Here is a 14,658-nt window from a genome sequence, read left to right on the forward strand (position 1 = left end):
ACTTGGACAGTAGGGCAGAGGGCCAAGATAGAGGCATTGTTCCAAAGATGAGCTCACCTCCGGGTAACACCAAGGGAGGGAGGGACTGACCGAAGCAGACCTGCCCAGAACAGAGCTCTCTCAGTGGGGGAGAGAGGAGCATGGCTCTGCCTCACTGACCAGAAAAATGTAGGAGGGGGAGACAGGGGAGGACAGGGGGAGACAGGGGAGGACAGGGGGGGACAGGGGGGAACAGGGGAGGACAGGGGGGACAGGGGAGGACAGGGGGGGACAGGGGAGGACAGGGGAGGGGAGAAGCATAACAATACAGATATGTTAGATATGTGCCCCAGCAATTTCACAAAGGATGACCGACAACCAGGCAAGTTTCACAATGAACCTTATTTGAAAAGGTCCACTCAGAAAAAAGGGTTCGATGAGGCTTATTTGGTTGTCCTCATAGGATGACCCTTTTGGGTTCCAGATAGAACCCTTTTGTGTTCCAGATAGAACCCTTTTGGGTTCCAGAAAGAACCCTTTTGGGTTCCAGAAAGAACCCTTTTGGGTTCCAGAAAGAACCCTTTTGGGTTCCAGAAAGAACCCTCTGTGGAAAGGGTTCAACATGGAACCTAACAGAGGGTTCTATATGGAACCCAAAAGGGTTTTCCTATGGGGACAGCCGCAGAGCCCTTTTAGGTTTGAGATGGTTCCAACACTGCTATTTCTTAAAAATGATTGTCCAAAAATGTGCAATGTCTCTTTAGAAGTATCTTCTCAAAAATAGTAACTACTAAAAACAAAGCCTCTTGGGTAAAATCCATCAATCAACATGGATCATACTTTCCAACAGTCAAAACTCATCCATCTGTAGCCTCGGTAGTAAAGTCCATCTGTAGCCTCGGTAGTAAAGTCCATCTGTAGCCTCGGTAGTAAAGTCCATCTGTAGCCTCGGGAGTAAAGTACATCTGTAGCCTCGGTAGTAAAGTCCATCTGTAGCCTCGGTAGTAAAGTCCATCTGTAGCCTCGGTAGTAAAGTCCATCTGTAGCCTCGGTAGTAAAGTCCGTCTGTAGTTGAGTCTGGTAGGTATCAGTGTTAGTATTGGAGTCAGGTAGGTATCAGTGTTAGTATTGGACTCTAGTAGGTATCAGTGTTAGTATTGGAGTCTGGTAGGTATCAGTGTTAGTATTGGAGTCAGGTAGGTATCAGTGTTAGTATTGGAGTCTGGTAGGTATCAGTGTTAGTATTGTAGTCTGGTAGGTATCAGTGTTAGTATTGGAGTCTGGTAGGTATCAGTGTTAGTATTGGAGTCTGGTAGGTATCATTGTTAGTATTGGAGTCTGGTAGGTATCAGTGTTAGTATTGGAGTCTGGTAGGTATCAGTGTTAGTATTGGAGTCTGGTAGGTATCGGTGTTAGTATTGGAGTCTGGTAGGTATCGGTGTTAGTATTGGTCTCTGGTAGGTATCGGTGTTAGTATTGGTCTCTGGTAGGTATCGGTGTTAGTATTGGTCTCTGGTAGGTATCGGTGTTAGTATTGAAGTCAGGTGTGTGTGTCAGAGCTGTGTGTAAATTGACTATGCAAACAAGTTGGGATTTTCAACAAATTTATTTATTTTCGTCCCCACAGTGACTCTATGTTAATTTCCCAACCAGAAGCCATGGATTGCAGGCAACATCTGCATTGAGCTAAAGGCTAGAGCTGCCTCTTTCAAGGAGCGGGACACTAATCCGGACGCTTATAAGAAATCTCACTATGACCTCCGACAAGCCATCAATCAGACAAAGCATCAATACAGGACTAAGATCGGATCTTACTACGCCAGCTCTGCAAAATATCACAGATTGCAAAGGGAAACCCATACACAAGCTACCAGATGAGTTAAAAGCCTTCTATGATCACTTTGAGGCAAGCAACACCGAACCATGCATGACAGCACCAGTTGTTCCAGACGACTGTGTGCTCTTTCTCTCCGCAGGCAATGTGAGTAAGCCCTTTAAACAGGTTAACATTCACAAGGCCTTGGAGCAAGATGGAATACCAGGATGCGTAGTCAGAGCATGCGCTGACCAGCTGGCAAGTGTCTTCACATAACATTTTCAACGCCTCCCTGACCCAGTCTGTTATACCTACATGTTTCAAGAGAACCACCATAGTACCTGTGCCCAATAACGCCAAGGTAACCTGTCTAAATGACTACCCCGTAGCATCTACATCTGTAGCCATGAAATGAATTGAAAGGCTATTCATGGCTCACATTAAACACCATCATCCCAGACCCCCTGGACCCAGTCTGATTGACATATCGCCCCAACAAATCCACAGATGACACCGTCTCTATTGCACTTCCCACCTATTGCTGACCCTCAACATGGGGGCCCCTCAGGGGTGCATGCGGAGTCCCTTCCTGTACTCACTGTTCACTCAGGTCTTTATGGCAACGCACAACTCGAACACCATTATTAAGTTTGCTGACAACATGACTGTGCTAGGCATGATCACCGACGACGATGAGACAGCCTATAGTGAGGATTTCAGAGATCTGGCAGTGTGGTGCAGCCCAGTACATCATTGTGGTCGAGCTCCCGGACATCCAGGTCTTCTGTACCTTTCGGTGTCAGAGGAAGACCTTAACAATTGTCAATGACCCCAGCTGCCCAAGTCAAAGACTATTCTCTCTGCCACACGCTCGACAATCAGTACCGGTGCATCAAAAATGCATTGACACGCTTTTGCTCTTATGACTCATCACATACGCTGCTGCTACTGCTTGTTATCTTTCCTGTTGCATGGTCACTTTAGCCCTACCTATTAGTGTTGCATGGTCACTTTAGCCCTACCTATTAGTGTTGCATGGTCACTTTAGCCCTACCTATTAGTGTTGCATGGTCACTTTAGCCCTACCTATTAGTGTTGCATGGTCACTTTAGCCCTACCTATTAGTGTTGCATGGTCACTTTAGCCCTACCTATTAGTGTTGCATGGTCACTTCAGCCCTACCTATTAGTGTTGCATGGTCACTTTAGCCCTACCTATTAGTGTTGCACTTGGCTAGAACATAAAAAATGGTTAAATGTTGGAATTCGTGTTACTTTCGGTATATCTGTCAAATGTGTCTCACGGATCAAGCCTGTCTATATCAGTGCAACCGATCCCTTATTATAATGCACACTGCTAGCCTGGGCTGCATCATGTTAGCTCCACTGCTAGCCTGCTAGCCTGGGCTGCATCATGTTAGCTCCACTGCTAGCCTGCTAGCCTGGGCTGCATCATGTTAGCTGCACTGCTAGCCTGCTAGCCTGGGCTGCATCATGTTAGCTGCACTGCTAGCCTGCTAGCCTGGGCTGCATCATGTTAGCTGCACTGCTAGCCTGGGCTGCATCATGTTAGCTCCACTGCTAGCCTGGGCTGCATCATGTTAGCTGCACTGCTAACCTGGGCTGCATCATGTTAGCTGCACTGCTAGCCTGCTAGCCTGGGCTGCATCATGTTAGCTGCACTGCTAGCCTGCTAGCCTGGGCTGCATCAAAGAGATAGCGAAGTGACCGGCCTCCTGAATGATGTCATCACTGGTGAAAGAGAAGGCATCCATTTAAAAAAATATATATATAAGAATCTTCTTCTATGGAAATGACGATCAGTACAATAAAATAAGTCCCTAATGGAATGTAAACAGCTTGATTGTCATCTGTAGCCCCATGAAATCAGCCAAAACCAGCTCATTAACTCAATGCATCCACACAGTCCTATTGAATAATATGTATTCGCCTGTATTGTGGATAGGCCTAGGCTACATCTTGATTTACCCAGTTCATCAATAGAGATTTACCATTCAATTGAACTACTACCATTGATGTAGTTAGATCAGTTTTTTTTTTAAAGAACAAATATAAGAAAAGAAAGTCAAATTTATAATGTATAATTGATCCATTAATGCATAGATGGCAGTCACTGCAAAATGTTGATTCCATTTTTTTTGTGAATGTAATGATATTGAACTCAAAAGATGCCCAACGATTGAACAGAGGAGTAGCTGAGTTGATCTGTTTGGATCAAATGCCATTTCGGGGACTAATAGGCCTTTATTTTTGCCATGATATCATTTTGCTATCGAGTATCGTGATATTAAACTTGGTATCAGTAAAGATGTCAAAATGCTGGTATCGTGACAACGCCTATATGTATATATCTACCTCAATTACCTTGTACCCCTGTATATTGACTCAGTACTGGTACCCTGTGTATATAGACTAGTTCCCATTACTGGCACCCTGTGTATATAGACTAGTTCTCATTACTGGCACCCTGTGTATATAGACTAGTTCCCATTACTGGCACCCTGTGTATATAGACTAGTTCTCATTACTGGCACCCTGTGTATATAGACTAGTTCTCATTACTGGCACCCTGTGTATATAGACTAGTTCTCATTACTGGCACCCTGTGTATATAGACTAGTTCTCATTACTGGCACCCTGTGTATATAGACTAGTTCTCATTACTGGCACCCTGTGTATATAGACTAGTTCTCATTACTGGCACCCTGTGTATATAGCCAAGTTACCATTGACTCTGTACTGGTACCCCGTGTATATAGCCTAGTTATCATTGACTCAGTACTGGTACTGACTCTGTACTCTGTACTGTGTATATAACCAAGTTATCATTGACTCTGTACTGGTACCCCGTGTATATAGCTTAGTTATCATTGACTCAGTACTGGTACTGACTCTGTACTCTGTACTGTGTATATAGCCTAGTTATCATTGCTCATTGTGTATTTATTTAAGTAAACATTTCACTGTTAGTCTACATTTGTTGTTTACGAAACATGTGACAAATTTGATTTGACACTAATGCACTGTCTTAGCTGCTCTGAGTATTTCTCGAGGCTTTTTGGGAAGTACGTTATGCCTAAGTGTGTTGACATCATTTAGTGACTGTCATCGTGTTTATATTTTTTATATTTAAAATATATATATATATATTTCGTACATTTTTTTTGTTCCTCGGGACAGATTTGAATTCATAAGAGGAGATTTCGTCTAAAGTTTTGTAAAAACAGCCTGTGGTGTATGCTGAAGCTGTTTTTTTTTGAGAAAATGCATATTTTACAGAGCATGTCTCACTGTTACTCAATTCCAACTGATTTTGAGACAGTGTTAGGTTGCTTCCCAAATGGCACCCTATTCCCTATGAGCCCTCTGGTCAAATATAGTGCACTATAAAGGAAATAGGGTGCCATTTGGGACAGACACTAGCTATCCAGAGAGACTGAATGATGGTTATATCCCCTGGGTATCTCTTTGAGAAATGAGCTCTGTAAAAAAAAAAAAAACACACACACACACACACACACACACCACCCCTAATGGTTAGTGTAGCAGAGTATACAGAGAGATGAGAGGTTTACAGATAAGATATGTGAATGAACAATGAGGGTTGACCAGCGTGACCATGCTGACTGTAAGACATCAACGTCACCCTGTGACCCTGTGACCCTTCACTCCTCTTTCAGAGAGAGAGAGAGGAGAGAGGGCGAGAGCGGGAGGGAGAGAGGAGAGAGGAGGAGAGAGGGGGAGAGAGAGGAGAGAGAGGAGAGGGGGAGAGAGGTGAGAAAGAGGAGAGAGGAGAGGGGGAGAGAGAGGAGAGAGGAGAGGGGGAGAGAGAGGAGAGGGGGAGAGAGAGAGGGGGAGAGGGAGGAGGAGAGAGGTGAGAAAGAGGAGAGAGAGGAGAGGAGAGAGGAGAGCAGGGATAGAGGGGGAGAGAGGAGAGAGGAGAGAGGGGGGAGAGAGAGAGAGAGAGAGAGAGAGAGAGAGAGAGAGAGAGAGGAGAGCAGGGATAGAGGGAGAGAGAGGAGAGAGGGGGAGAGAGGAGAGAGGAGAGCTGTGAGAAAGAGGAGAGAGGGGGAGAGAGAGGAGAGGGTGGAGAGAGAGGAGAGCAGGGATAGAGGGGGAGAGAGGGGGAGAGAGAAGAGCGGGGAGATAGAGGAGAGAGGGGGAGAGAGAGGATAGCAGGGATAGAGGGGGAGAGAGAGAGAAGCAGTGTGGGAGGAGGGACAGAGCATCAACTGCAGCATAAAAATTAGAGAGGGGAGGGGTGATGAGAGAGAGAGAGAGAGAGGGAATGAAGGAGAGAGAGAGAGACAGAGAGAGAGAGATGGAGAGAGGGAGAGAGTGAGAGAGAGAGAGAGAGAGAGGGAGACAGAGAGAGATGGAGAGAGGGAGAGAGGGAGAGAGGGAGAGAGACAGAGAGAGAGAGAGGGAGAGAGGGAGGGAGGGAGGAGCATGTTGTTCACTGTAGAGTTTTCATTGATAAAGTAGCTCTCGCCTTGTGCTGGTCTCTGTCTGCAGCTGGAGTGTGTACGGATGAACCCAGCATCAACAGCACATCTCGTTCTCTCTCTCTCTCTCTCTCGTTCAGCCTGCAACAGAAACAACAAAGCAACAAAACCACAGCTAGCAGAGCAGATGCACAGGAACCATAACAGCAGAGCTGGGACCAAGAGATCAAGGACCATAACAGCAGTTCTGGGACCAGCAGATCAGGGACCATAACAGCAGAGCTGGGACCAGGATAGCAAGAGGTAAGACAGAATACACATGCACGCACTCACACACACACACACACACAGACTAATGCACACATAGGAGAACATACATGCTCGTACCGGAATGTAAACAAAGACTGAAGCATGAGCATGGACACGCAATGAGCAATCCAATCTTCGTCTCAATCACAGTCGCATCAGCAAGGAACACTCCACTCCTGTCTCAAGCAGGGACAGGGTCTACAGAAGGCTAGTCTGCTATCTCTCTATCTCTCACTCTCTCTATTCTCCCTCTCTCTATCTATTATCCCTCTCCTCCTCTCTCTTTCTCTCTCCTCCTTCCCCACCTCTCTATTCTCTCTTTTCCCCTCTCACTATAACTATCTATTTTTTTCATTCTCTTTATCTCTGAATCCCTCCTGTTTCTCTGACTCCTCTCACTCCTCCCTCATTACTCCCTCTCTATCTATCTCTCTCTCTCTCTCTCTCTCTCTCTCTCTCTCTCTCTCAGCCTGTCAATCCATCACTCTGGGCTCTACCGAGGCTAGTGTTCTACCTCTGGCCAACATGAAGCTGCTGAACGGAGGAGGAGGAGGAGGAGGAGACGAAGAAGTAAGAGGAGGAGGAGGAGAAGGACGAGGAGGAGGAGAGAAGAATGTATTCTCCTTCAAGAAGTGTTCTGCTTTTCAGTTTGTGAAGAGAAAGGTGAGCTCCAACAATGCAGAGGATGTAATTGTGGAAGTACGAGACAATGAAATAGCATTTTAATTGAATACTCCAGAAAAGATCAAATAAATATTATTATTATTAAATATTATTAATAATATTATGGTTAAACTCAAATATACTGATTGAAAATCTATATGGAAAAAAATATTACGAATAGAAATGCTGGAGTTATGTGACATATGCGGAAAAGGTACAGAGTATTCGGAAAGTATTCAGACCCCTTGACTTTTTCCACGTTACAGTCTTATTCTAAAATGGATGAAATCGTTTTTTCACCCCTCATCATTCTACACAAAATACCCCATAGTGTCAAAACAAAAACAGGTTTTTAGACATTTTTCCAAATTTATAAAATAAAAAACGGAAAAATCACATTTAAATAAGTATTCAGACCCTTTACTCAGTACTTTGTTGAAGCACCTTTAGCAACGATTACAACCTTGAGTCTTCTTGGGTATGACGCTATACGCTTGGCACACCTGTATTTGGGGAGTTTCTCTGCAGAAACTCTTCTCTGCAGATCCTCTCAAGCTCTGTCAGGTTGGATGGGAAGCGTCGCTGCACAGCTATTTTCAGGTCTCTCCAGAGATGTTCGTATGGGTTCAAGTCCGGCCTCCGGCTGGGCCACTAAAGGACATTCAGAGACTTGTCCCGAAGCCACTCCTGCCTTGTCTTGGCTGTGTTCTTAGTGTCGTTGTCCTGCTGGAAGGTAAACCTTTGCCCCAGTTTGAGGTCCTGAGTCCTGCTCTGGAGAAGGTTTTTATCAAGGATCTCTGTACTTTGCTCAGTTCATCTTTCCCTCTATCCTGACTAGTCTCCCAGTCCCTGGCCGGCCAGAGGGAAGCCTTTGAAACAGATGATGTAATACTAGAACAGATGATGGAACAGATGATGTAATGATGGAACAGATGATGTAATGATGGAACAGATGATGTAATGATGGAATGATGGAACAGATGATGTAATGATGGAACAGATGATGGAACAGATGATGGAATGATGGAACAGATGATGTATGATGGGACAGATGATGTAATGATGGAACAGATGATGTAATGATGGAACAGATGATGTAATGATGGAACGATGATGTAATGATGGAACAGATGATGTAATCGATAGAACAGATGATGTAATGATGATGTAATGATGGAACAGATGATGTAATGATGGAACAGATGATGTAATGATGGAACAGATGATGGAACCAGATGATGTAATGATGGAACAGATGATGTAATGATGGAACAGATGATGTAATGATGGAACAGATGATGTAATGATAGAACAGATGATGTAATGATGATGTAATGATGGAAAGATGATGGAAGAGATGATGTAATGATGGAACAGATGATGTAATGATGGAACAGATGATGGAACAGATGATGTAATGATGGAACAGATGATGTAATGATGGAACAGATGATGTAATGATGGAACCAGATGTAGTAATGATGGAACCAGATTATGTAATGATGGAACAGATGATGGAACAGATGAATGTAATGATGGAACAGATGATGTAATGATGTAACAGATGATGGAACAGATGAGTAATGATGGAACAGATGATGTAATGATTGGAACAGATTATGTAATGATGGAACAGATGATGGAACAGATGATGGATGATGGAACATATGATTGTAATGATGGAACATATGATGTAATGATGGGAACAGATGATGTAATGATGGAACAGATGATTGTAATGATGGAACAGATGATGTAATGATGGAACAGATGATGTAATGATGGAACAGATGATAGAACAGATGATGTAATGATGGAACAGATGATGTTTTAATGACTGGAACAGATGATGTAATGATGGAACAGATGATGGAAACAGATGATGTAATGATGGAACCAGATGATGTAATGATGGAACAGATTATGTAATGATGGAACAGATGATGTGTAATGATGGAACAGATGATGTAATGATGGAACAGATTATGTAATGATTGAACAGATGATGGAACAGATGATGTAATGATGGAACAGATGATGGAACAGATGATGTAATGATGGAACAGATGATGTAATGATGGAACAGATGATGTAATGATGGAACAGATGATGTAATGATGGAACAGATGATGGAACAGATGATGTAATGATGGAACAGATGATGTAATGATGTAACAGATGATGGAACAGATGATGTAATGATGGAACAGATGATGTAATGATGGAACAGATGATGTAATGATGGAACAGATTATGTAATGATGGAACAGATGATGGAACAGATGATGTAATGATGGAACATATGATGTAATGATGGAACAGATGATGTAATGATGGAACAGATGATGTAATGATGGAACAGATGATGTAATGATGGAACAGATGATGGAACAGATGATGTAATGATGGAACAGATGATAGAACAGATGATGTAATGATGGAACAGATGATGTAATGATGGAACTAATGATAGAACAGATGATGGAACAGATGATGTAATGATGGAACAGATGATGGAACAGATGATGGAATGATGGAACAGATGATGTAATGATGGAACAGATGATGTAATGATGGAACAGATGATGTAATGATGGAACAGATGATGTAATGATGGAACAGATGATGGAACAGATGATGGAATGATGGAACATATGATGTAATGATGGAACATATGATGTAATGATGGAACAGATGATGTAATGATGGAACAGATGATGTAATGATGGAACAGATGATGTAATGATGGAACAGATGATGTAATGATGGAACAGATGATAGAACAGATGATGTAATGATGGAACAGATGATGTAATGATGGAACAGATGATGTAATGATGGAACAGATGATGGAACAGATGATGTAATGATGGAACAGATGATGTAATGATGGAACAGATTATGTAATGATGGAACAGATGATGTAATGATGGAACAGATGATGTAATGATGGAACAGATTATGTAATGATTGAACAGATGATGGAACAGATGATGTAATGATGGAACAGATGATGGAACAGATGATGTAATGATGGAACAGATGATGTAATGATGGAACAGATGATGTAATGATGGAACAGATGATGTAATGATGGAACAGATTATGTAATGATGGAACAGATGATGGAACAGATGATGTAATGATGGAACAGATGATGTAATGATGTAACAGATGATGGAACAGATTATGTAATGATGGAACAGATGATGTAATGATGGAACAGATGATGTAATGATGGAACAGATTATGTAATGATGGAACAGATGATGGAACAGATGATGTAATGATGGAACATATGATGTAATGATGGAACAGATGATGTAATGATGGAACAGATGATGTAATGATGGAACAGATGATGTAATGATGGAACAGATGATGGAACAGATGATGTAATGATGGAACAGATGATAGAACAGATGATGTAATGATGGAACAGATGATGTAATGATGGAACTAATGATAGAACAGATGATGGAACAGATGATGTAATGATGGAACAGATGATGGAACAGATGATGGAATGATGGAACAGATGATGTAATGATGGAACAGATGATGTAATGATGGAACAGATGATGTAATGATGGAACAGATGATGTAATGATGGAACAGATTATGTAATGATGGAACAGATGATGGAACAGATGATGTAATGATGGAACAGATGATGTAATGATGGAACAGATGATGGAACAGATGATGTAATGATGGAACAGATGATTTAATGATGGAACAGATGATGTAATGATGGAACAGATTATGTAATGATGGAACAGATGATGGAACAGATGATGTAATGATGGAACAGATTATGTAATGATGGAACAGATGATGTAATGATGGAACAGATGATAGAACAGATGATGTAATGATGGAACAGATGATAGAACAGATGATGTAATGATGGAACAGATGATGTAATGATGGAACTAATGATAGAACAGATGATGGAACAGATGATGTAATGATGGAACAGATGATGTAATGATGGAACAGATGATGTAATGATGGAACAGATGATGTAATGATGGAACAGATGATGGAACAGATGATGTAATGATGGAACAGATGATGTAATGATGGAACAGATGATGTAATGATGGAACAGATGATGTAATGATGGAACAGATGATAGAACAGATGATGTAATGATGGAACAGATGATGTAATGATGATGTAATGATGGAAGAGATGATGTGATGATGGAACAGATGATGTAATGATGGAACAGATGATGTAATGATGGAACAGATGATGTAATGATGGAACAGATGATGTAATGATGGGACAGATGATGTAATGATGGAACAGATGATGTAATGATGGAACAGATGATGTAATGATGGAACAGATGATGTAATGACGGAACAGATGATGTAATGATAGAACAGATGATGTAATGATGATGTAATGATGGAACAGATGATGGAACAGATGATGTAATGATGGAACAGATGATGTAATGATGGAACAGATGATGGAACAGATGATGTAATGATGGAACAGATGATGGAACAGATGATGGAATGATGGAACAGATGATGTAATGATGGAACAGATGATGTAATGATGGAACAGATGATGTAATGATGGAACAGATTATGTAATGATGGAACAGATGATGGAACAGATGATGTAATGATGGAACAGATGATGTAATGATGTAACAGATGATGGAACAGATGATGTAATGATGGAACAGATGATGTAATGATGGAACAGATGATGTAATGATGGAACAGATTATGTAATGATGGAACAGATGATGGAACAGATGATGTAATGATGGAACAGATGATGTAATGATGGAACAGATGATGTAATGATGGAACAGATGATGTAATGATGGAACAGATGATGGAATGATGGAACAGATGATGTAATGATAGAACAGATGATGTAATGATGATGTAATGATGGAACAGATGATGGAAGAGATGATGTAATGATGGAACAGATGATGTAATGATGGAACAGATGATGGAACAGATGATGTAATGATGGAACAGATGATGTAATGATGGAACAGATGATGTAATGATGGAACAGATGATGTAATGATGGAACAGATGATGTAATGATGGAACAGATTATGTAATGATGGAACAGATGATGGAACAGATGATGTAATGATGGAACAGATGATGTAATGATGGAACAGATTATGTAATGATGGAACAGATTATGTAATGATGGAACAGATGATGGAACAGATGATGTAATGATGGAACATATGATGTAATGATGGAACATATGATGTAATGATGGAACAGATGATGTAATGATGGAACAGATGATGTAATGATGGAACAGATGATGTAATGATGGAACAGATGATAGAACAGATGATGTAATGATGGAACAGATGATAGAACAGATGATGTAATGATGGAACAGATGATGTAATGATGGAACTAATGATAGAACAGATGATGTAATGATAGAACCGATGATGTAATGATAGAACATATGATGTAATGATGGAACAGGTGATGTAATGATAGAACAGATGATGTAATGATAGAACAGATGATGTAATGATAGAACAGATGATGTAATGATGGAACAGATGATGTAATGATGGAACAGATGATGTAATGATGGAGTAGATGATGTAATGATGGAACAGATGATGTAATGATGGAACAGATGATGTAATGATGGAACAGATGATGTAATGATGGAACAGATGATGGAACAGATGATGTAATGATGGAACAGATGATGTAATGATGGAACAGATGATGTAATGATGGAACAGATGATGTAATGATGGAACAGATGATGTAATGATGGAACAGATGATGTAATGATGGAACAGATTATGTAATGATGGGACAGATGATGTAATGATGGAACAGATTATGTAATGATGGGACAGATGATGTAATGATGGAACAGATGATGTAATGATGGAACAGATGATGTAATGATGGAACAGATGATGTAATGATGGAACAGATGATGTAATGATGGAACAGATGATGTAATGATGGAACAGATGATGGAACAGATGATGTAATGATGGAACAGATGATGTAATGATGGAACAGATGATGTAATGATGGAACAGATGATGTAATGATGGAACAGATGATAGAACAGATGATGTAATGATGGAACAGATGATGTAATGATGGAACAGATGATGTAATGATGGAACAGATGATGTAATGATGGAACAGATGATGTAATGATGGAACAGATGATAGAACAGATGATGGAACAGATGATAGAACAGATGATGGAACAGATGATGTAATGATAGAACATATGATGTAATGATGGAACAGATGATGTAATGATTGAACAGATGATGTAATGATGATGTAATGATGGAACAGATGATGGAAGAGATGATGTAATGATGGAACAGATGATGTAATGATGGAACAGATGATGGAACAGATGATGTAATGATGGAACAGATGATGTAATGATGGAACAGATGATGTAATGATGGAACAGATGATGTAATGATGGAACAGATTATGTAATGATGGAACAGATGATGTAATGATGGAGCAGATGATGGAACAGATGATGTAATGATGGAACAGATGATGGAACAGATGATGTAATGATAGAACCGATGATGTAATGATGGAACTAATGATAGAACAGATGATGGAACAGATGATGTAATGATGGAACAGATTATGTAATGATGGAACAGATGATGTAATGATGGAAAAGATGATGTAATGATGGAACAGATGATGTAATGATGGAACAGATGATGTAATGATGGAACAGATGATGGAACAGATGATGTAATGATGGAACAGATGATGTAATGATGGAACAGATGATGGAACAGATGATGTAATGATGGAACAGATGATGGAACCGATGATGTAATGATGGAACTAATGATAGAACAGATGATGGAACAGATTATGTAATGATAGAACAGATGATGTAATGATTGAACAGATGATGTAATGATTGAACAGATGATGTAATGATGATGTAATGATGGAACAGATGATGGAAGAGATGATGTAATGATGGAACAGATGATGTAATGATGGAACAGATGATGTAATGATGGAACAGATTATGTAATGATGGAACAGATTATGTAATGATGGAACAGATGATGGAACAGATGATGTAATGATGGAACATATGATGTAATGATGGAACATATGATGTAATGATGGAACAGATGATGTAATGATGGAACAGATGATGTAATGATGGAACAGATGATGTAATGATGGAACAGATGATAGAACAGATGATGTAATGATGGAACAGATGATAGAACAGATGATGTAATGATGGAACAGATGATGTAATGATGGAACTAATGATAGAACAGATGATGTAATGATAGAACCGATGATGTAATGATAGAACATATGATGTAATGATGGAACAGATGATGTAATGATAGAACAGATGATGTAATGAT

At 40.6% G+C, this 14,658-nt stretch overlaps 1 protein-coding gene across 1 annotated transcript in view; it reads left to right on the forward strand.

Annotated features, from left to right (window-relative positions):
* The first annotated feature begins 6,272 nt into the window (after nt 1-6,272).
* The window catches only part of sgk1 (serum/glucocorticoid regulated kinase 1), a 187,016-nt gene continuing 178,630 nt past the window's right edge, over nt 6,273-14,658 (forward strand). The window contains exons 1-2 of the mRNA XM_031800527.1: nt 6,273-6,563; nt 7,039-7,232. Coding sequence (XP_031656387.1) covers nt 7,095-7,232 — 138 coding nt within the window. The 5' untranslated portion in view covers nt 6,273-6,563; nt 7,039-7,094. The remainder of the gene's footprint in view (nt 6,564-7,038; nt 7,233-14,658) is intronic.

Source organism: Oncorhynchus kisutch, linkage group LG21, assembly GCF_002021735.2.
Source record: "Oncorhynchus kisutch isolate 150728-3 linkage group LG21, Okis_V2, whole genome shotgun sequence".
Taxonomy (NCBI): Eukaryota; Metazoa; Chordata; class Actinopteri; order Salmoniformes; family Salmonidae; genus Oncorhynchus; species Oncorhynchus kisutch.